The sequence below is a fragment of the Lepisma saccharinum genome, chromosome 3, assembly GCF_977018435.1.
Source record: "Lepisma saccharinum chromosome 3, izLepSacc3.1, whole genome shotgun sequence".
Lineage (NCBI taxonomy): Eukaryota > Metazoa > Arthropoda > Insecta > Zygentoma > Lepismatidae > Lepisma > Lepisma saccharinum.
In genome coordinates, this window is record NC_139231.1 from 85,929,034 (window position 1) to 85,952,902 (window position 23,869).

The 23,869-nt window shown below is 37.4% G+C and overlaps 1 protein-coding gene across 2 annotated transcripts in view; it reads right to left on the reverse strand.

Moving 5' to 3' along the window:
- The window catches only part of tst (superkiller complex helicase subunit twister), an 89,446-nt gene that overhangs the window by 18,853 nt on the left and 46,724 nt on the right, over window positions 1–23,869 (reverse strand). For both annotated transcript variants that reach the window (XM_083118954.1, XM_083118955.1), the window contains exons 14-17: window positions 23,064–23,470; window positions 17,622–17,832; window positions 11,948–12,098; window positions 6,636–6,829 (exon numbers count right to left, since the gene is read on the reverse strand). In XM_083118954.1, the coding sequence (XP_082975080.1) occupies window positions 6,636–6,829; window positions 11,948–12,098; window positions 17,622–17,832; window positions 23,064–23,470 (963 nt within the window). The remainder of the gene's footprint in view (window positions 1–6,635; window positions 6,830–11,947; window positions 12,099–17,621; window positions 17,833–23,063; window positions 23,471–23,869) is intronic.

Below are 23,869 nucleotides of genomic sequence, written 5' to 3' on the forward strand. Positions count from 1 at the left end.
TCTACTCTCAACAACATACAAAATATTGTCTAACATTCTTTTAACAAGACTAACACCATACGTGGTCTGTTAGGAAAGTAATGAGACTGGCAACACTGTGCACGAACCGGCAACGCTGCTGCCACCACCTTCACACGGCAGGTAGGTGAACGCTTGCCGTTGACTCAGTACAAGTTTCAACTTGCTACGGTTGCTACACTACTGTTGAGAGCGTCTGACGTGAAGTTGTGTTTGTGAGGTGCGTTACGAAAATGGACTGGCAAAAGTTTGAACAACGTTGCGCCATCAAATTTTGTGTTAAGCTTGGCGAATCCGCCACTGTGACTTATGAAAAGTTACAAAGGGCTTATGGAGAACATGCACTATCTAGCGCACAAGTGTTCAGATGGCAGAAGTCCTTTTTAGAAGGCCGAGAACAAGTGGAAGACGAACCTCGTGCGGGAAGACCTTCAACCTCAAAAACGGATGACAATGTGGAAAGAGTGAGGTCTCTTGTGAGGTCAGATCGTCGATTGATGGTGAGAATGATCAGTAGTGAGTTAAATTTGAACGTGTGTACCGAGTGAAGTCCTTGCAAGACCCAGGGAAAGGGTTGCACGTGTGCGACCAGACATTGCACGCACTTGGATGCTGAACCACGACAATGCAGCATGTCACACGGCAGTCTCCATCAATGAATTTTTGGCAAAAAAAAACATTCCCGTGGTTTCTCAGCCCCCATATTCACTGGATCTCAGTCCCTGTGACTTTTTTTATTCCCTTTGCTCAAAAACCACTTGAAAGGACGCCATTTTGATACTTTGGATAATATCCAGAAGAGCGTAACCGACGAGCTAAAAGGTATTCCAGCAGAAGCCTTCCAGCACTGATACGAACAATGGAAACAACGCCTCCATCGCTGTGTAGCTGCCCAAGGGAACTATTTTGAAGGGGATAACCTTGATTTGTAAAAATAATAAAATTCATCGTTTACAGAAAATCAGTCTCATTACTTTCCTAACAGACCACGTATGCTAATGAAATTATAGGTGATTATCAATGTGGATTTAAACGTAACTGATCAACTACATATCAAATTTTTCACATCAGACAGACACTTGAAAAAAAGTGGGAATATAATCAAAATGTCCATCAGCTATTCATTGATTTCAAAAAAGCATATGATTTGGTCAAAAGAGATAAATTATATAATATATTAGTAGAGTTTGGAATACCTAAGAAGCTTGTTAGTATGATAAAAATATGCACCAGTGAAACAGAAAGTAAAATTCGTGTGGGTATTAATATGTCTGACAAATTTACAATTCATGATGGGTTAAAACAAGGAGATGCATTATCTCCATTGCTCTTTAATTTTGCATAGAATATGCTGTTAGGAAGGTAAAAGAAACTAAATAAGGACTAAAATTAAATGGTGTGACTCAGTTGTTAGCATATGCAGATGATGTAGACTTACTGGGGGTGATGTGAATACAATTAAGAATAATGCTAAAATAGTTTTCAAAACTGCTAAAGAGATAGGTTTGGAAGTTAACAAAGAGAAAACTAAATATATGCTTAGAGGCCGAAACCAAGTGTTAGGTAATAATCAAAATCTAATTATTGATAACAACTCGTTTGAACCAGTTTCCAAATTCAAATACTTAGGAGTAATATTAACATGTGAAAATTATATTAAAGCGGAAATAAAAAGTATGCTTAATTCAGGAAATGCATGTTACTTCTCTCTTCATAAATTTTGTCTTCTCGTTTAATATCTAAGAAACTAAAAGTTAAAATATACAAAACAGTAATTTTGCCTGTAGTATTATATGGATGTGAAACTTGGTCCCTTACATTGAAAGAGGATGGTAAGAGACCTGTGGGAAGGCCAAGACGAAGATGGAGGGACAACGTTGAGATGGACCTAAGGGAAATCGGTAGGGATGGAAAAGAGTATATAGATCTTGCTCAAGATAGGGAAAGATGGAAGGCCTGTGTTGCTGCAGCCATGAACCTTCGGGTTTAAGAAGGCTAGAGAGTTAGTTAGTTAGTTAGCAGGCACAAAATAACTTGCTTTCTTTGAGAATAATCTCAATTCATATTTATTTGCACAAATAAACCTCAAAAACATTAAGAAATCGATGTTTTAGATAAAAACAATCAATACCACAGCACCAGTGCCACCTGTGGAGACCAGTGGAACTAGCCTTGCCTAGACTGTACCTGGTGGATTCTCTGGGTACTTTTTCAACCAAGCTGCCCAGAGGTGCTGCTGACCAATGAGATGGCTTCCTGGGCCTGGCCCCCAGACAAGAGAGCTAGAATGATATATATGATCAGAGAACGCCATCTTGACCCCAGTTTTTGTTAGTTCTTGAAGCAGTGAAAATCGCTCCATAAGTTTGAGCCATAGTAGGCCATAGGAGTGGGAAAGAATGGTGTGTCCATTGTTTTCAAAGTGCGGTAAATTCATAATATGCATAGAACTGTGTTAGTAGTGCATAAAATGGACAAAGTGGCTGTTATATAGTGTCCTACAAAGCAAGGAACTCCAAACCAGGAAAAAACGACTAAATTACAAAAAATGCGAGAGCATGCATTTGTTGAGTGTGCTTTACAAACCACATGGTAGGGACAAAGGACTTTCCAGAGATCAATGTGGTGTACAGCCAACTGCATCAATGTTTATTCTGCACATCCTCAGTTAAATACCTTCACAGAACAATGGATTCATACTTAAGAAACCAGAAGCATTTTGACCCATTCATATTTCGAGTGTTTATCCTCCAAAATCCCACCTTTTAATGTTGGAGTGTTAGGTAAAAGTACAAAAGGCCCAGGTAAAGTGGATCTGGATTATATAAGTACTATGCTTTGATTTACCTAAATGTTGATTTTATCTGTGTAAAAACATCCTTATAAGTTTGTCAAGTGCTTGTTTTGATTTAATTGTGTGAGACCCTAGAAAATTAAATGTGTCCTTTCCTTGATTTTCAATTCATATTTGGGTGGATAAGCCCAGAGTTGTGTTCCTCTAACTCCGATCTAGATAGGCTAAAAGTACCTATGGCAAATCAGCAATCATCAGGAATGAATGCTGGTCAGCTGGGGACATCCTCCATGCACATGGTCATAGGAGGACAGTGTAAAGTTGCATGGGGATAAGTACGTCCAGGTTGCATAGCCAGGTACACTTGCAAATTCAGTGAAGCCCAAAGTAGGTGATTAGGTTAAGCTCACCTAACCTAACGGAAACGTAACCTGGAAGCACGTATCCCCGGACCATTGCAGAATCTACAGTCAGAATTCACTTATCTCACTACCATGTTACAGCAGAATGGATACCACATCACAGATATCAACAAGGCAGTTTCAGCAGAGACCAACCACGGACCCAGAGAAGCCAAACATGAGGACGAGGCCCTTAGAAGGACCGATTTAGCACCGTGCAGCAACACAGGACACGAACGCCCCCACTTCAACAGTTTTACCATTCTTTAGACACACATCCAGGAAGTTGAGAAGAAATCTAGCCTGGCACGGAGTGAAGACCATTCACAGATCACCACTGAAACCAAGGCCTTACTCCGTTCAGTCAAATATGACCTGGAACTCTGCATCCCAGGAGTATACCATACACTTTGCGAGTGTGGGACACCACATATAGGCCAAACAGGACACACCATTAACACTAGAAGCGCCAAGCCGGTCATTTTGACCGTTTTTCAAATTGCAGTTTCTGCTTTGTACAGAAACCTTTTTCTTCGTGCGTTGAAATTTTGTCTTTTCTTAAAATTTGCAGTACATTATTACTGCTATGAGTTATTTACAAAAAAAGTAATACTATTGGAAATATTTGTGTTTCTACCTAGAAGCACCGTTGGTGGTCATTTTGACCGCTAATGTATTTCAATGGAAAACCACTTCTCGATTGGAACATTGCACTTACAGTTTCCACCCCTATTCTTCCTTCCTCTTTTGAACTCGCCCATATATGTTGGCGTATTGTCGAAGCTGATAAGAAGAAGAAACTGAAGACTCAGTTTCGTTTGAACACTGCAGTTTGTAAGCATGTTTTCTAGACAATGTGTCCTCAGTCCAGAGGAATATTTGAAAGTATTACAAGAGATTAGTGAAAATGAATCTGATGTCGAGGACCCAGATCTTACTGATGATGATATGGATTACATTCCTACAACGGATGGTGATGATGTAACTGATTCTGAGGATTCCGAAGACGATGAAGTATTGAATGAATCTTCAAATAATGAAGCAGGTAGTTGTACAATTGCATCCTCTGTGTGTGTGTGTGTGTCTGTGTGAGTGTGCAAGCATACATTGTGGATGCACACAATGATTCGAACCCCTGGGACATCCCGAATGCCTGTACAATGGAGAGGGAGTGAGTGAGTGAGTGAGAGAGAGAGAGAGAGAGAGAGAGAGAGTGTGTGAGTGGGAGTGTGTGTGTGGGAGTGTGTGCGCGCGCGCATGCGCACGCTCTGAAATTTGGGACAAATTTATAGCTAATTGTAGGAGGTGCTACACTCCAGGGGAAAATCTGACAGTTAACGAACAATTGTTTCCTTCGAAAGCGAGGTGTAGATTTACACAGTACATGCCAAACAAACCAGACAAATTTGGTATAAAATTTTGGATGCTAGTGGACGTACATTCCAAATACATGTGCAATGCCTTTCCATACCTTGGGAAAGATGAATCAAGGAATGATAATGTTACTGTACCTGAAAATGTTGTATTGAGAATTACTTCACCTTATCTAAATGCAGGTAGAAATGTAACTACTGACAATTATTTCACATCGCTAAAACTCGCTGAGAAGCTAAAGGAGAAAAAACAAGCCTAATTGGCACTATGAAGAAAAATAGAAAGGAGATTCCTAATGAAATTATGAACATTAGAACACAGGTGTATGAAACATGTTTGCTAAAAAAGGGGGACATTACATTGTGTGCATACCAAGCTAAACCAAACAAAAATGTTCTACTCCTAAGCTCCGTGCATTCAGATGTAGAAATAGATTTGCAAAGCCAGAAGAAACTCCCAGAAACAATCAAGTATTACAACAAAACTAAATGTGGTGTTGATGTTGTTGATCAAATGGCACGCAAATATTCAGCCCGTGCTTCATCATGTAGATGGCCGGTACATGTGTTTTACAATATCTTAGATCTGGCAGCAATAAATGCATGGATAGTTTACAAGGCAGTCACGGGGAGGAACGTTACGAGACATTACTTTTTGATGGAATTAGCTGAGGAACTGAGATTGATAGAATTAGCTGAGGAACTGAGAGAAGGACATTTGAATGCAAAGCCCAATAAAATATTGTCAACATCAATATCACATGCACCGAATGTAAGTGGCTCTGTTTCCAGAAAGAGGCGACAATGCCAGGTGCATTGTGCAATGAAAACAAAACAAGTGACATTTGTTCAATGTGCAACAAATATGTTTGTGGAAAATGTGTTTCTGGTGTAGAAAAGGTACTGAAATGCAAAAAATGTAATATGTGAAATTTCATAACGGAAACTTATTTCCTTGAAGAAAATGAATATTTATTGATGTAATTAGTGTATGGAAAATAAAAATCGCTGGGTTTCATGATATTTTTGTATTTTTTTACAAAATATTTTGTTTTATTAGTAATAACATGATTATTGGCAATATCCATTTTGAGAAATGGTCAAATTTTAAATACCGGTCATTTTGACCGGAGGTGGCACTTCTAGGTAGTAAAAAAATCCTGGCGCTTCTAGTGTTAAACAGCGACATAGTGAACATCAGCGCAACATCAGATTTTTTCAACCAGAAAAGTCAGGACTAGCAGAACAGAGCATCACCGAGGGACACAGGATTTTATTGGTAGACATCAAAATAATAGTCAAATGTGCCAGTTACTGGGACCGACAAGTAAAGGAAGTCATAGCCATTTCACGGGAAAGCACCTACCTGAACAGGGACGTGAGTCTCCAGCTCAGTCATGCCTGGAATCCACTACACCAGCCAATAAGAACACCAGGATCCAGAGCGAGCCAATAGGAAGACAGTATCCAAGTTCCGCCCCATCATAGTTGTGTATTTAACCCCTACACTGGTCTCGATTCTTTTACATTCCCTGATGATGAGATTGTTGTATGTGCTCAAAACGTTGGAAGCTAACACCGAATTAACCTGAGAACACTTGTTTGAATCACGTCACCAGGAAAGCTACAAGTCCTACTTTTACAGAATCTAAATATCCTGAAATTTTTTGGAAAATCTTAATTTTCATAATTATTGCAACAACATTGCGCACAGAAATGGATATTGTCATTAAATGATTATCTCATGTAAAATTACGAATATTTTAAAGCAAAACTCCGGTAGATTCCTATGATATAACTCCAATGGAGAATTTATACCTTAAAATTTATAAATACAGTGGAACCCCGTACATTTTCCTGCATTTTAAGTATTTTCAGCTTGGTCTCCTGAAAAATGTAAAATCGAGGTTCCACTGTATTCAGAACTATTTTGAATAGTTAAAATTTTGAAGTGTTCGTATCAGGTTGAAGTGATATCGGTTCAGCCCTAGAATATGCATTTTGAATCTACAAGCTTAAATAAACAAAATGCCGCTCCATTTATCTTACCTGTTTCAGGAAAGTTGTAGCATCCTCCAGGATCTCCTTCAAAGTAACACTTGTTTTCTGTTGAAATACAAGGCTAGAGAGCACAGCAGCAATCTCGGGAGGTGGGAGCTCTACAAGAATGCTTTCCAGAAGCAACTCAGTTATCATGAGCTCGTGATTGCCCATCTGACAAGCTACCTGGCCTTTCATTTCCACTGTAAGAAAATGAAGTCAAATGTATATCTGCAGACTTACAAACAACATGGAGGTCTGCAATATCCTTTAAAATTACAACCATTACCTTCACATTACATACAATAGTGAGACATGGGTCTTTGACAAGTGTTAGAGATTGCTGATAAATAGGATTTTGAGAAACTAATTGGAGTAGCATCAACCAGTGTCCACACCCAAATTCATGGGTGCAAGGATAATGGGAAGAGGAGTCGACGATTACACATGTACCAATATTAGTACGATGTAAGGAGTAAGGATGATGCAGAGGGGAGAAGAAATTATAGTGGTTAGTAATAAAGAGGAGTCTGAGGCATATGCAAAAGATTACAGATTTCATTTGGAAAAGGAGAGAGAGTGTATATTGAACAAGTGGAAGAAATGTGTAGTGTATGTGATTATGTGGAATATGAGAGCATTATTTCCCTTTATCAGACAAATTAGTAAACTGTGTTATGTGCAATGTAAGTGCTCAAGTATAATGTACAGTTATGGATATTTGTAGGTTGGAATTACTCCATCAATTTTCAACTGGTTGTTACAATCCACAAGTGTCCATGACTATACATGTAACAAGAAGCATAAATAGATAGTTAATCTTCACTAAAGGTGTGTATTATTGTTGTATAATGTTACTGGCTGATTACATTGGCAAATCTCTTCTGTATCAGGTTAGTGCTATTAATTGTCCATAACCAAAGTACTGTGTTTTTTTTCTAAACCACACCTTGTAATTAATAAAAGTGAAAATAAATAGGAGCAATAATCAGAAACCATGCAATACTCATATATTCATAATGATAAAAAAAAAACCTACAAATTTATGTCCTAGGTAGAAGTAATATTTAGTTTCTTTCCAGCAGATGATGAAGTAAAACACAAACCTTAACTATACTTTAATCTACACTAGAATAAAATATCACTTAATTTATTATTAGAGTGGGGATTTATATGCATGTTTTTATTGAGAAAAGCACATTTAAAAAATAAGTAATTTCTTGTATTTAGCCAAAAATGCAATAAAATGAAATCATATTAACATGGCATATTTACATGGACAGTGCACATTTTTGAGAATTTGCCAGGATTGTTACTTCTTTTAGCCAAATATAAGGTTGTTCAAACTGTAAACTAATTTGTATAACCAGTAACAACCAACCACCATGTGGATGAATCAAAGTCACATGATGTGAATGTGGAATGACTGCAAGTAAAAACTCCATAAAAATAAACATGCAGGCTGAGAAAGGAGAAAGAGACAAGTATATTTTATAAGAGGGCAATTACATTTAATTTATAAACATGCATTTTATATGTGATATTTGAGGTACCAGTTCATTTTAAAAGCTTTTCTTGTTTGTTGGGGGAGGGGGCATAGGAAAGGAGATGGACGTCCAATCCTTCTAGCATCCTCACTGTGGATGGATACCAGGTGTGCCAGTTAATAATTCTTAATTGATCCAAAAGAAAACAAGTGTATCTGGGGAGAAAGGTAACAAATGCTTTATTCAAAGTATGTGCCATCGCTAGCTATACATTGTGCCCATCTGTCTGTCAAATTGTGGGTGCCCTTCCAGAAAAGTCGTTCACTTTGAGGTGATCCAGTGTGACGTTTTTCTGCGCAGATAGTAATAAATGTATTACGTTAATTTATCGCGTAGAAAAGCCTCACATTCTTCCTCATATCTTTGATACGCCTTGCGTCAGCCTGTTATTGGGGGCTAGTTGGTCGATTGACCGCTAGAGGCCCTTAGTGGCATTCTTCTTGTTTTCTGCGATCACGATCGAAGGAAAAGTCAGTTCCGAACGGGTTGGTCAGTTGTGAAGGAGTTGCAAGGGACGGCCTCGACTTGAGGAGAGCATGGACTCGTATGGTTAGACGTACCTCTTCCTGTTTCCGATGACCTTTGGTAATAGCGGGCTACCTTTATATCTCGAACACGACAAGAGACTGCCCTGTTTTGGATTGCATGAGACTAATACGCGAGAGAGTTGGTGTTTTCGAGAAAAGGTAGCAAGCAGCGACGATGACTATACGGAACACTTTTGACCGTTGGCTACTTTGATCGTCGTTCTTTCGCGCATGACGTGGGACATGAATCAAGAAGGCGCAATTGGCCAGGTTCAAGGAAAAAGGATACAAGTAGCAGTATAGGATACTTCGGACGTACGTGGATAGGACCCGGAGGAAGGCGCCATTTGGCTCTCCAGTTCGCCATCACTGATAAACCACGCAGTCCGATTGCTCCATTTATTGAGGTATGTACTTTTACCACCATTACGTAGTGAACTGTGAAGTGTCGTCTGTCGAAAGTACGTGCTACTCTTGACCAAACTGCAAGTCGAAACATTAAGAGGGATTGTAAAAAAGGGAACTCAAACAAAAAGGATTTTTAGTGATTTCCTCCCCAATTTTACGACAACGTCGTGATTGCACTTATAGCAACGTGGTGTGACGTTCGGTTCATTCTTGCATATGCAAGGCGGTCACTAATCAGCGTTAATTGGGCACAAAAAAGGGGGGAATGCAATTTACGTAATTCCTGGTTGGCACTCTTGTGGATAAATAAGTACGTTACGTATGTTGGCAAAACGTATAAGAGCACCAAAAAAATAGGTTTCTCTCAAAAAAGTCGTGTATATCAATGCCAATGATTGACCTTTCTAACTTTAATAGTATCCTTGTGTAAGTTATCCATATATGTTATCAGTTTATCTAGTTTATTGTATTACCTCCAGGGGAATGTTAAACGTTTGAACAGACGCTGGTTTTCGTCAAAAAAAAAAAAAAAAAAGAAATGTTATATTTATATCGATGTATTTGTTGTTGATGAGAAAATATTAACCATTCTCCGTTGCGGGGTTAATATAATAAATTTGACCTCGTGTCGCAAATTACATATTGTAGTACATGTTTATCTTAGAAAAAAACTGTACCTTAAAATTAAAAAAATTGGGTAAACGAGGTTGTAATTGTTCGGATACGGAACCGTGGCAGAATTCACGTTCTAGTTTAAGGGTTAACTTGGTCGCAAAAAAGGGGAACATATTTTTGACTTTAGCACGAAGATATCATTTTACTTAATAGATCGCTTTGTCCCGATTAATTGGTTCTCACACGAGACTGAGGTGACGGTACAAAATACACGTCGTTAACCTCAAACAACGACTTTTGTAACTGTTAGGTTTGGGTACGTGTAACTTGTTTCCACGGCCTCTTTGCGCATCTTCCCATTTTGCTTATTATTTGAGTACCCACCTAATTCGTTACAAAGTTCCTGGTACCAGAGCTGGTTGTATCTTTTTTTTTTTGTTAAAGGAATTATTAATTGGGCTTAATTTTGGAAATTTTTTTTTTCCCCTTATATTGAAATTTTTGGTAATAGCATCACAGTAACCCCCCTCCCTCATACCGTACTGAATTTTTTTTCCCCCCTGTCATTATGGCTCCATCTGAATTTAGTAGTGTTGCCGAATTGGTACATATACAGCATGTACATGGTCACGTCAGCAAGCCATTATTCGACATCTTCGTAATTGTTGAAGTGTTGCTGGGAAAGTGAGTGAGACATCGATGAAAACAAGTGGTAGTCCGAAGGGGCTAAGTCTGGTGAGTATGGCGGGTAGGGCAAGAATTCCCAGCCAAGTGCAGAAATGGTGTCTCTGACGCCTTTCACTGTGTGTGATGAGGTGTTGTCGTGCTGCAAAATCACTTTTCCATGTCTTGTCGCCCAATCTGGGCACTTTTCAATCAATGTATGGATCTAACTGATGCGTTGTTGACAGTAGCGAACGGCATTCACTGTTTCACCTGGTTTCAGAAGCTCATGGTACACCACACCCTTCTGATCCCACCAAATGCACAGCATTGTCTTCCTTCCGACGCGATTCGATTTTGCGGTCAATGTTGAAGGTTGTCCTGGGTCAACCCATGACTTTTTGCATTTTGGGTTCTCGAAGTAGATCCATTTTTCATCCCCAGTCACTATCCAATGCAAGAAAGACTTTCTTTCATGCCGAGAAAGCAACACTTCACACACTGTTTTTAGCTTTTTCATTTATCTGTTGTTCAGATGATGTGGGACCCATTTTCCTGCCTTCTGGATCTTTACCATGGCATGAAGACTATCAGATATGGTTTGGCGACCAACATTTAACTTCTCTGCCAGTTGTTGTTGTGTTTGCGTATCGTCTTCGTCCAACAGTGCTTGCAATTTGGCATCTTGGAATTTTTTCGGCTGGCCCGGGCAATCTTTGTCTTTCAAGTTGAAATCACCACTTTTGAATCATCGAAACCAACGCACACATGCATCTTGCGTTAGGACATTGTCACCGTACGTTTCCACAAGGATACGATGGCTTTCACTCGCGTTTCTCTTTTGATTGAACAAGAAAAGCAGGACGTGCCGCACATGCTCCTTATTTGGTTTGAAGGTCAACATGTTTCCCAGACAAACCCAATATCACGATCACTCGCACTTGGTTGCACGCACATCCACGGCATTTTGACAGGTACTGTCCTGGCAACACACTGATGTAACAGTTGAGACGGTGGACGAACCCTTGCTTCCAGCACCATCCAGCGACGAAATTAAGAATTATGAACCAGCACACCTGGTACTGGGAGAAATTATGTGTTATTGATGGGGAAGTCGTCCTTTGCAATGTAAGTTAGACAGATATGAGAATACTTCACTTCACTTTCTATTCAAAATAAAAGAGCCACAACTAATGTTTCCAACATGAAAGTCACTCCTGTTAGTGTGTACAGGAGACCAAAGACTGTTGTACATTTAGACAAATCTACTGCAAATGAATTATTGTTTAGCAGTTTTACTTTTTCCTTGTATTCTGTAAGATAGCAGTAGAATGGTTTTCAAAATTGCTTTTCCTGTTCACTTTTAATTTGCACATTTTGAGTGCATATAAATCTTTAATCTATTTAATCTGTATTTTAATAACTAGACATAAATCAGTAAAACGATGTACATTCTTTACACCGAAAATCCGGAAATTACATTTTTTCATGGCTTGATTCTCATTAATATTTATTACTTGCATTTTTAGGTATGTATTGTCGATCAAGGAAAGCATATTACCTGCATTATCATTATTAATATACTTCAGTTTCTGTAGGACTTTAACTCGGTTGCAGTAATCAGGGTAAAGCTCAAGACTTTCCTTTGAAATTCGAGCTCTATAAGCCTTCCGCTTCTTTTCGAGTTGCATCTTTTTGAACACATCCTGAAACTAAAATGAAAACAATATCTTAATTCTCATTGCCTTCCATCAAGGTTCATTATTTACTAGAAGAAGTAGTAGTATTGAAAGAAAAAACAGTATTTTCTCATGAAGAGCACAGTATAAATTATTATAATAGTAATTTTGTATTGGTATACAGTGGAACCTTGCTTATTTCCAGGGGAATGTGTCTAAAGAACTTACCATACAGGAAAATTTTACAAGGGGTAATTGAAAATAAGTCTGTCATCTGCAGTTATTTATATTCAAAGGATAGAACATAATACGTACAAAAGAAGGCATTCTCCTACTATTCTTCGACATAGTCCCCACCAATGAACTACACCAGCTATATCAAGGTACAGAGATAGTGAAGGAAATTAAATTACCATGACATACGAACAGATTGACTGATAATACAACATGTAAAAAAAACTTAATTTACAAGTATGGAAGGAACAAGGAAGAGTGGGAATACCACACTTGAGATGGAGCGACTCTAAGGAGGACCTAATGGACTATAATGCCAAGAAGAAGATGAAGTAGTAGTCCCCACCGACATTGATGCACTTGCTGTACAGCTTCAAAAGTATGAAGAATCCTGTTCATAAAATGTATCCTGATTAATAATGAACTGACAAACAGCTGCTTCAACTGTTGCATTGGTGGTGAATTGCTTCTCTCCATCTTCAATGCAGGGAAAAAGTGGAAGTCATTGTGTTTTAGGTAGAACTGTAGAGCAGGTGGTCGATGGTAGCAAGATGATTGGCAGGGGTTTCGTGATGTTGTCAAGGATGAGGATTCCTGATGTCAGGAGGCCAGGTCCCGTTTCTTTCTTGAAATGGCATCTTCAGCTGAATCAGTGTCTGGCAGTACCGTTCTGCACTGATGGTTCCCCTCTCTCAAAGTTTCAACAAAAGAACCCATTGAGCATTCCAGAACACAGTCAAAAGTACCTTGCCTGCGAGGGGGTTTTCTTGGACTTCTTTCTGACAGAGGATGTTGTATGCTACCACCATGCAGTGATGTGGTGAACTCAACTCTCATCTCGTCACAATCCAGAAAAGCAAATAGTTTCCCTCCCTCTTAAACTTCAGGCTTATTCCCAGTCTATGAGACTTGTGGTCAGGAGGAAGTTGGTGAGGAATCACCGTGATGACTAGGGCCCGGATTCTCAGGTTTTAACCTATTTTATTCCTTACTTGATAACATCACTATTCTAACATACAGGGTGGCCCAAAAGTAGGTATACAGTACCAGTGACTTTATTCATCAACAATTAATGAATAACAAGAAGTTATGGTAGTACTACGACTGCTTACTTTCAGATTACCAGCCATCATTTATAGTATCAAGATATCTGAAAAGGATAATGAACTTACAAACAACAATGCCAGGCCAACAGTGGTATATACTGTATACCTACTTTTGAGCCACCCTGTATATTTTCGTTTTAGCCATTTCTTAATGAAATACATGAATCCTATAGGTCCTAAAAACGGCTAAAAGAAGTTAAGATCCTAAAAAAGGCTAAATTGAACTTTTCAACTAAATAAATGTATAAAAATAAAAAAATGCTGAAACCTTGTTTTGTTGATCAGAGTGAACACATTGTTAACTGTAGGGCAACATGAAAATGTATTCTCTCCCCCCCCTCTCCCTCTCTCTCTCACACACACAGAAGGGGAATGGAAATGAGAGAAGGGAAAGGGCATGAGGAAAAAAGGGGAGCAAAGTTGGCATTACAAAAGAAATAGCTTAACAATGACAAGTTTTAAATTTTTCCGAAATTTCATTGTTGTTTTGATCCAACAGATTCCCGTTTAAGACTGTAAATGTAAGAAAAGCAGTTACAGTTTAGAATAGAGAAGAGAACAGAGCTAGTCCAAGTTATTCCTACTGCAACATGCCTAAAGTGATCCACGTAATGTGACTAGTCCATGGTTTACATCGGTGTGCAGAAGAAATAAGAAACAATTTCCCAGAAGTAAATGATATTGTTTCTTCTGCCAAGAAAGTTTTCCTGAAATCACCAAGTCGCATTCAGACATTCAAAGAGTTCCTACCAGAAATACCTATCCCTCAAGAGGCAATCATCACTCGCTGAGTTGTCAGCTGCACTCTACTACGCTGAACATTATCAGGAAATAATAAGTGTTGTGGATAAATTTGGCAGCAGCAAAGCTGCTTGCATCTCGACGGCGAAGATTGCTCTACATAATAGCAAAAATATCGCTTCTCTTGCATTCATAAAATCCAACTTCACTGACTTTCCTGCTACCATTGAACACCTGGAAGGTGCATCACTTCCAATAAACAAAGCAATGAACATCATTGAAACACTTTCAGAGAAGGAAGTACCAAGGGTATTGGGCGGTGTACTCTCTTCAAAGCTCTCTAAAGTCCTGGAATGAAATCCTGGATATGTGAAGATGAAGGACATATCTGCGACTCCAAGGATAACAAATAAGTGGAGAATTACCATGGGGACCTAAAGAACTTGCATCTATGAAGTATGCACCGATCACTTCATGTTGTGTGGAACGAACTTTTTCTCAATACAAAAATGTGTTGAGGGACAATAGGAAATCTTTCACAACAGATAATGTGGGATTGTACATGGTTGTTCATTGCAACACTTGATCTTAAAAAAGTGACAATTTCGTTTTGTATGCTAACCTTTAACTTGGTATTTTAGAAACTGGAACTTTAAGTTTTTATTATTTTCTGTAGTTTCTAAAAACTGTTTTTTTGTATGCTTTAAGTTTAGTAACCATGTAATATGTGAAGGAAAATGTATTTGGAGTATTGATGCTCATGTAAATGCAAAGATTTGCGATTGATTTCAATAAAAATACAGGTAGGGAAAAAATCCTAAAAAGGGCTAAATAATCTCTTTATAAAGCCTAAAATGATGTCTCTAAAATCCTAAAAATCTGGGCCCTAGTGATGACACTTCACGGTAGTGCAGGATGTCAGGGATGATTTCGTAGGCTGATACAGAGTTCAGTCACGTCAAGAGCTCATCACCTCGTCTGATGTTCTCATCCCATGACTACACTGAAGGGTGCAAAATGGTCACATGTGCCAAAGCACCCAACAAATTTACCTCAATCAATCAATCATCCTGTGACTGTTGATAACTTCTTGGGTCAAACCTGATCCATCACACTTTCATGCCCATCTCAGAACTGTTGGCACAATTGCTGCAGAACTTGCTTCCATGTTACATCTGGACCATACATTTCCACCAGTTGGTTATGAATTTCATTAATGGACATCCCATGTGCCCATTCATAGCAAACAATGGCACTTCATCCTTCACCAACAATTGCAACACAACCTCTCTTTTACCATGTCTACTCGGAACACACTGTTTTCCTATCCATTTCCTTAAAACAGCACTATGCTGGTGCCACTTTCATGGTCAAGTTCATGAGTTACAAAATAAAAGAGGAATGATGCCTGTACAAGCACCCATATTGCCAACTGAACATCTCTATGTTTTCTGGGAAATAAAAATATGAGAAACTTTCTTTTGCGACTATACCAGCTATAACTTTTTTTGCTTCATTAGGACCAGAAAGGAGATTCTATAAAGTAGGAAAATGCATAATCTGAAAACATGTAATTGGATGCCACTGTATTTCCTTTTCACCAAGTACATAAGACCTAATACCAACTGACACTAGGTTGACTACATCACCTATATGTTACAGGACGTACGAACAGTACTTTTTCCACGAGCGGCTAAACTTTAAAGGAAATTATCAATATTTTAGTGAAATTTATTTATTTTTTGCCAGAACAATTTGTGAGCATATCCAGTTCAATTCAATAACTGGCCTACTGAATTTAGGTATTATGACCATCACTGCATTTTAGACCATATGGAGATCTTGTTTTTGTATTTCATTTTAAAAAATTGTTATGTTTGGCAATGATCTTCAGGTCTAGTAACATTTTAAAACATGTAAAATTTCACTAAATCAAATCTAGTATACATTATTCATACAAGGGAATTATTTCCGTACAATGTACTTTTATTAATGTATTTTGGTAAATATGCTTTTTACCGTGGTTTTTATTATTTTCAAAGCCATAATATATGGTATTAAAGTCATCCTAATTGGCAATAGTTAGTTTACATAGCCGGAACATCGCATTTGATTTTATCTGCACAGCTTGCCATTTGTTTATGTATGTAGTTAAGTCACAGTTTATAACACGTAGAAATTGAGAGTCACGCAAAGGTAATGAGCAATCCTACATACGGGATATCATTGTAAGTTGTAATTTTTTTTTATATTCATGGCATGAGATATGTTTTGTAATGTTCCTGCTTGCAATTGAGTTACTTTCGTGTTTTGGACATAATTCTTTTGGTTACAACAGTTTTGAAGCTTACAATAGAAGAAAAGTTAGGATCCAAGATAGCGTCGGAAGATAGTGGAAATCATACAAGGGAGAATAAAAGAAGAAGAAGGCATCTGGTAAAAAAAAGTATGACTGACTAGATAGACTCTTCAGGGGAAGATGGCAAAACAAGACTGATAACTCGGAATCTGGTCGGATTGTATCCAAAATATACCCACAATGGAGTAGATGGTATATCACAGTTCTTCTGAAGAAAGTTTGTTGTCAGATTACCATCGGATGTGATGACGATGATCAGATATTGAATCCCAGGAAAATGACATCCATTTTGTGAAAGGACTCAATGAGAAAAGTGATGGTTTTGTATCCTTTTAAAACCCAGAGCTCTGGTAAAATTTAAAATGGGACTAGAATATAAGTATTAGTTTAAGGAATTCACAGTGTAAGGCCTTTTATCAGACGTAACATTAAGCAATTGCAAAAATTCCGTCCGAGCACCTGTAGCCAAACAACTCGAGTGACTTTTAAATTTTCATCGAACACCTGTATCTAAGATACAGAAATTGTCATAATGGTACTTAAAAAACTTTATGCATATGTTTTTTCATCCGAAATAAATGTGTTCTCTTTTCTCAACTAACATTTGACCTTATTCAAAGTGCAGTACTTGCTTACACTTAGATTGTGTGTACAACATTTCAACGGTTGTCTTAACAGCATAAATCAAACAGAGTTCTCTTACAGGAAGCACAACCTCCATTAGTAAATAAGTAATCCATGCCCCACATCACATAACATCAGACATCTACTTACATCTTTAGGTATACAAGCTAGCTGTGCTACCGGCCATGCTGGCTCAAAAGGCCTCGACCTAAATTGGCGTATCAATTAGTGCTAAGGTGAGACTGATAGCGAGGAACGCGTTGTAATAGTATGTAAAATTTAAACATGTAAACAAGTGAAAACAAAAATTTTTTTCATGTAAAGACAACATAAAATATTCTGTCACTCATTTACTTTACACTTAGTTTCACCAGTAAGAGAACAATTCAAATGAACAAGCACCAATATTAAAACCATCAGTTTGATTCATTTCTTTGACACACTCACTTGGAAATAGATACAAAGATCACATAAAAATATAAACCAACCAACCTGCTGCTTAAAGTTTGGATTTGTAATGCAACCCAGTTGACTGACATTATGTTTTATTAATTCAGTCTTCTTTAATGACAAATGTAAGTCCATTTCCTTATGTCCCATATCATTAACATTAATAAATGTTAATGGTTTCTCTGGCAGATTGTGAGAGATCTCTGTTAACCCTTTAACAGCATGACTACACGACTGCCCTGGTGGATCATCCCTAAATTAAAAATTTTATTAGTGTAAAACACATTTCAGATTAATGCTATGTGCATGCTAACATACGCCAATGGTCAAATATAATAATGGACCAAAGAATAAGCCATTATCAGTGATAATGGTTCTCATTATGAATGTGCGAATTACTCACAATAGCAATATAACACGTATTTTAAAAATATACAAAAAACACAAAAAATGGTATTTACGTTTTATGAGTATGCTATTTGCGAAACGACGTTTCGAGAAACTACTGTTCTCTTCTTCAGGTACAAAACTTCGACTACGAAAAAATTTCCATAGCCACGTCAAGATATTTTAAAAACCAGGAATAAGGGGGTGGATTTGATATGGGTTAGACAGGAATTCAAAAATTATGCCTGAAATTGTTGTAGCCTTCATATTCCATTACAAATTAACAGTCCCTGAAGTTAAAAGATCCTTTCCATCTAAAACACGTATTTCAACATTGAACAATTTTAAAAAGTTTAAAATCGACCCAGCGAGGAAACATACTGGAGTTACTACGGGTAGTGAAATGATGCAGGACGATTTTAAACTTTTTTAAATTGTTCAATGTTGAAATACGTGTTTTAGTTGGAAAGGATCTTTTAACTTCAAGGACTGTTAATTTGTAATGGAATATGAAGGCTACAACAATTTCAGGCATAATTTTTGAATTCCTGACTAACCCATATCAAATCCACCCCTCATTCCTGGTTTTTAAAATATCTTGACGTGACTATGGAAAGTTTTTCGTAGTTGAAGTTTTGGACCTGAAGAAGAGAACAGTAGATTCTCAAAACGTCGTTTTGCAAATAACATACTCATAAAACTAAGTACCATATTTTGTGTTTTTTAAATATTTGTAAAATACGTGTTATAGTGATAATGGTAGAGGAGTATTATGTATGAAACTATAATCATCAATTCATATTTGGGAAATGAGAGACGTGGTAGGAAATAAATACAGAGAAATTTAGTACTTGCTTTTTCTGCAAAACAATTTCAAGGAAAAAGTGAGTACCAAGTTTCTCTCTATTTATAATGGCCAACATGAGTAAATATTGGTCTGAAATGGAAAGTTTGAAACATTTATTCCTCACTGAAAAGAAGAGAGCTTATTGTGACACTGAATTATTATTATATTTTAAAAAAAATACATTACTTATGCTGCATGCTATGATGATGATGTCTGAATTACCTTGGAGCCAGTATGTTAAAAAAAAATCAGCACACAACAAATTAAAACCTTAATTTCTAGCTTTCGACCAATCAGGGAGAAGAGATCAGAAGAGGAAAAAGGGCTGCAGGACGTTCTGCCTTGTCTGGATGTTTTGTTGATTCTACCACTAGCGTGTACAAGTTGCTTATGTTGAACTAAACAACCTTAGAGCAGGCTGTACAAAACATGAATTTGCAATTTTTTATTTTCCTAAGGCAGTTTAAACTTCAAGAAATTAAACTAGGACAAATTAAATTTATTATGTACAAATTTTACTTCAATTCCCAACTATATGCAGATATAAAGAGGTGAAACAAAATACAATACCTCCAAATTTACATATTTCTTTTATGGCTAAACCATTCTTCCAAGCACATGTTCACCCATTTTCAAAATGTTAATTAAACACTAACACACAAGGTTACAGACACAAAAACACTTTGAAAACAATTTTTTAACTGTTAGCAATAAATTCCAGGCAATCACATTCATTAAAAGCAAAAAATGTAAAATCACAAGATTTTTACATTAAATATAAACAAATTCAGCCATTCTGGGATTTTTCTAAGATGGCGGACCCACAACAATAACATGGGTGGGGCAATCGCCATTACTGCTGGTCACACCAACCAATCAGAGCTCTCCCAGCAGTCACATGACTTCAAAAGTGGAAGTATGTTGTCTGGGAGGCTAATTCAGTTCTTTTGAGTTGCTTGGATGGGCAGGATGTGAAAGCAGTTTGTCTTGCAAGTTTCCATGTAGTCAGTGAGGCACATGGTGGACAAAGCCAAGTTTCAGCCAGCAGTGGCTGGGAAGCTTGGGCAGTTCTTTTGTACTGCTTGGAGTAGCAGGATGTGAAAAACAGTTTGTCCTGCAAGTTCCCATGTAGTCAGTGAGGCACACGGTGGACAAATCAAAGTTTCAGTGAGCAGTGCAATCCCACCAAATCTTTTTGTGTGTCACTTGGATCAGGCGGTAATGCTCATCGTGTGAAACAGAGCTGAGTGAATCCCACTTTCTTTATATAAGTAGAGCCCGGAAGTTCAGGCATTTATTTTCGTTAAAATAGGCAGGCAAATAGGCATTTATAATGTAAAAAATAGGCACTAAAAATGAAAAAGACAAAATAAACCGAAAAAAGGCACATTTGGAAGTTACTTACTTTTATCTATAATTTCTGGCAAAATGTTAAAATCTACATTGGGAAGAGCATTTCAATTTTCTCCGTCTTGATTGCACATAACTACAAGGTGTTTTCTTAAGTTCTCAACATTCACTGATAGTCGTCTGTGAAAGAGAATGTTTTTCATAATAGAAAATGATCTTTCTACATCGACAGAAGTTATTGGAGCATACATAAAACAAGCTAATGTAGCTGGACTCATTTTGGTAACAGCATTTTCACCTTTTAGAATATCACAAATTGTTTTCAATTGTTTCAAGTCCTCATTTGCACTCACTACCCGTTTGCACTTTTCCGCAACAGCTGACTGACCCCTTTTCTCCTGGCACTTCCATCATCTGCTGCCTAGTTTCCTTGAAGATTTTCATGGATGCTATAAGAGTCTCACCTCTTTTTTCTAGCTTTGTAATTGTCTCTGGAAATGCACCATGATGTGCAAAAATAAACAACAGTTCATTGTTCAGTTCTGAATAGCACAGGAGTTTTTTTCACTTCACGAATTGAAGCCGCTCCATTTTCTGGAAGAGTATCGATCACCTCACTGATTTTTTCAAGGTTGTTAGCATAATATATAGCTGCTGATATCCAGGTTCTCCATCTCGTCAAGACTGGTTGCGGAGGTAAACTAAGCTCAGGCGCAACTTCCTGAAATTTTTGGGTTCGAGAGGGAGATTTCAGAAATATCTTCTTTGTGTTCGAAATCTACCTGTCCACTTCTGAGTGCAACACACTAACTTCCTCGGCGATTCTGTGCATTGCGTAGGCTACACATGTGATATGAAGCATGTTCGGGAAGAGAATTTTCAATGCTATGGCAGTCTTCTTCATACAGGGAGCAGCATCACTGATAAAAAGTAACATGTCATCATGATGTACACCATCTGGCCAGAGCAGAAGTAGGGAATTTTAGAATAACTGAGCTATTGACGAACCATTGGCTCTCTCTAGTTGTTCTGACATGAGAAGAAATGACGAGGATTCTCCGCATGTTGGTTCCATAGTTCCTATGATGACGTTGGCTATGTAGCGTCCCATAACGTCAGTACTTTCATCAATTGAAATCCAGATCATCTTTCCACCAACTTTTTTCTCACACTTTTCTCCTTCAGCAATGTTGGAACATGCGTGAGTTCAATATTACTTAAATAAGGCGAAAATTATTCAAATAATAAACGGAAGAAAAATAAATGCCAACAACGTTTTTTGGGAGAAAAATAATTTATATACACATTTTTTTTTAAAAAAATGGTCAAATTTCATTGAAAAAGGCAAAAAAGGCATTATAATTAAAAATAGGCAGTGGAGTCCAAAATAGGCAAAATAGGCAAAATGAAAAGGCTTCTAAAATATTCGAAACAACATAAAAAACGTATATCTGGAAAATTTTTATCAATATATGCAGTAGATAAAAAGAGGCATTTTGCCAAACTTCCGGGCTCTATATATAAGTAAATAATATATTAGCCCACTCAGTGTAATCATGTGATACAGGTGCATCAGGAGAAAGTTAATGATTGTAAGTACCATAATTTTGAATGTATTGAATAAATGTGTTACTTGAAAGATCCTGTGTCTTTTTCCATATTGAGAGATTAAATGCACCAAGGTTTGTAAGCTCCAACGTGCTATTGAGGCACTGATTGGCTCAATTCTGGTTATGGTAACCAGGGGCAACCCCATCAGGTGTTGAGAGGCCTAGGGTGGTTTAACCACAACCATTGTTGTTAAAATTATTTTTGCTTAAAGCTATTCTAACCTCTTCTTTAACATCTCTTTCAACTTTGTTCTCAGTGTTCATACCATTGTTTCAGGTAATGTGTTTTGTTACTAAAATATTTAGAAAATAAATGATTTTTTAAAAATATATTTGTAATGTTTTCAAACTAGTGGGCTACTACAGAGTTAAATAATGATGCTTTTTTTATTCATGTCTGCACTCCCAGGTTCAATCCCATAAATTTTGGTCTTGAACCAGTATTGTGAGAACAAGTGGAAAGCTACTTATTAAAATGTAAGAGCAGACTCAATCCATAAATCCAGCTACCAGCATCTATGGGATTTGATAAATCGACCACTTATCACCCAACAAAAAGTCCATTGACAAGCCTTGGCGTGAGCTGTTGTGCCACTAAGTTGATGGGATCAAACTGATAACAGGACTCTCCATACACATCCTTTGTTCATAATTGGGAAAAGATAGACGTGGTAGTATATAAATACGGAGAAACTAGTACTCACTTTTATCCACAAAGCTCTTTTTTTCCTTTTTCGATTAATTTCAGTGGCCACTGAACGAGGTTGGTGGCAGTGGCCACTGAAATTAATCGAAAAAGAAAAAACAGCTTCGTGGATAAAAGTGAGTACTAGTTTCTCCGTATTTACATCCTTTATGTTCAAAACTGCTCCCCTTATAAACATGCATTTAGTTCTTATTAAAAATAGCTTCTAACCCACATCTAGACCATTCTCTCATCAAATATAAGACAGAATGAAAATAACACAATTATTTTGCATACCTCAAGTTTGACATTTGCCATATATGAACTAGCAAGAAGTGTGAAGAGGAGAATCTTACATGCCCTACACAGTTCTTAGCCCATGTGTTTCATCACAGCTACCTTTTGAGAACAATAAAAGTAATTCAATTTTCAAACTTTTTCTGTGTTATTTTTTGCATTGAATTTTAGCTTCCATAAAATATTTCAATGCTCTCGTTTATCCTATTACCTTTAATTTACTCCTGGGTCTGCAATAAAATGATTCAGTGCAAGAAGCATTTTGAAATTTAATTTATGATGTACTGAAGCTCAACACAAATACTTGCCTGAACCGTGGAATCTGCCTCTTGTCCCAGTCATTCAGCACCTTCTCAGAATCAACTTTCACTGAAACAGTGGTGATGCCAAATATGTCTTCCGGCTTCACAACTACAACAGCATGATTGCCAACTCCATCTGGAACAAACAGTTCTTCATCGGCCAAAGTGAGAAACTTATACCAATCGCTGTTTACTACTTTCGCCTTGTCTTTCTTCCTCGTTTCCACTGAGAGCTGTATTTTGTCAGTCTCCTGACAAGTATTGTCACTGCACAACACAAGCACCTTGTAGGTTCCCTCCTTTGTTGAACTTAGAAGAATGCCAGGCTTGTTCATATGGTCCTCGTATGTTATTACGATAACTCTGCCTGGAGTCATCTCCTTTGCTACTCTTGGCTGTTTCAAAACTGATGCCTTGTAATATGAGAAAAGAAAGATATATTATCTGAGACAAGAAACTGGAAAATACATTATGTTCCATTATTAATTCATAAACAACACACTGAATGTTTTACAACATGTAACATGTCACAAACTTATTGTTTGCATCATCAGATCCAATGGAATTTGAATTTTTGTTTTAAGTCCACTTTATGCAAATAGGCTAATTGGGACTGGACCTACAGTTTAAAGTAGGATCAAAACCACTATGCAATATGACTCCACCAAGTATCAAACGCAAGACTTCTTGATAACAAGGTGACAATGTTACCTCATTACAAAATAATTCAACAGCACTTATGTGAGGGTCACTATTTATATTTTGAGCATAACAATGAAAAAAAAGGAATTTTGCATTGAAAACTGCTTTAT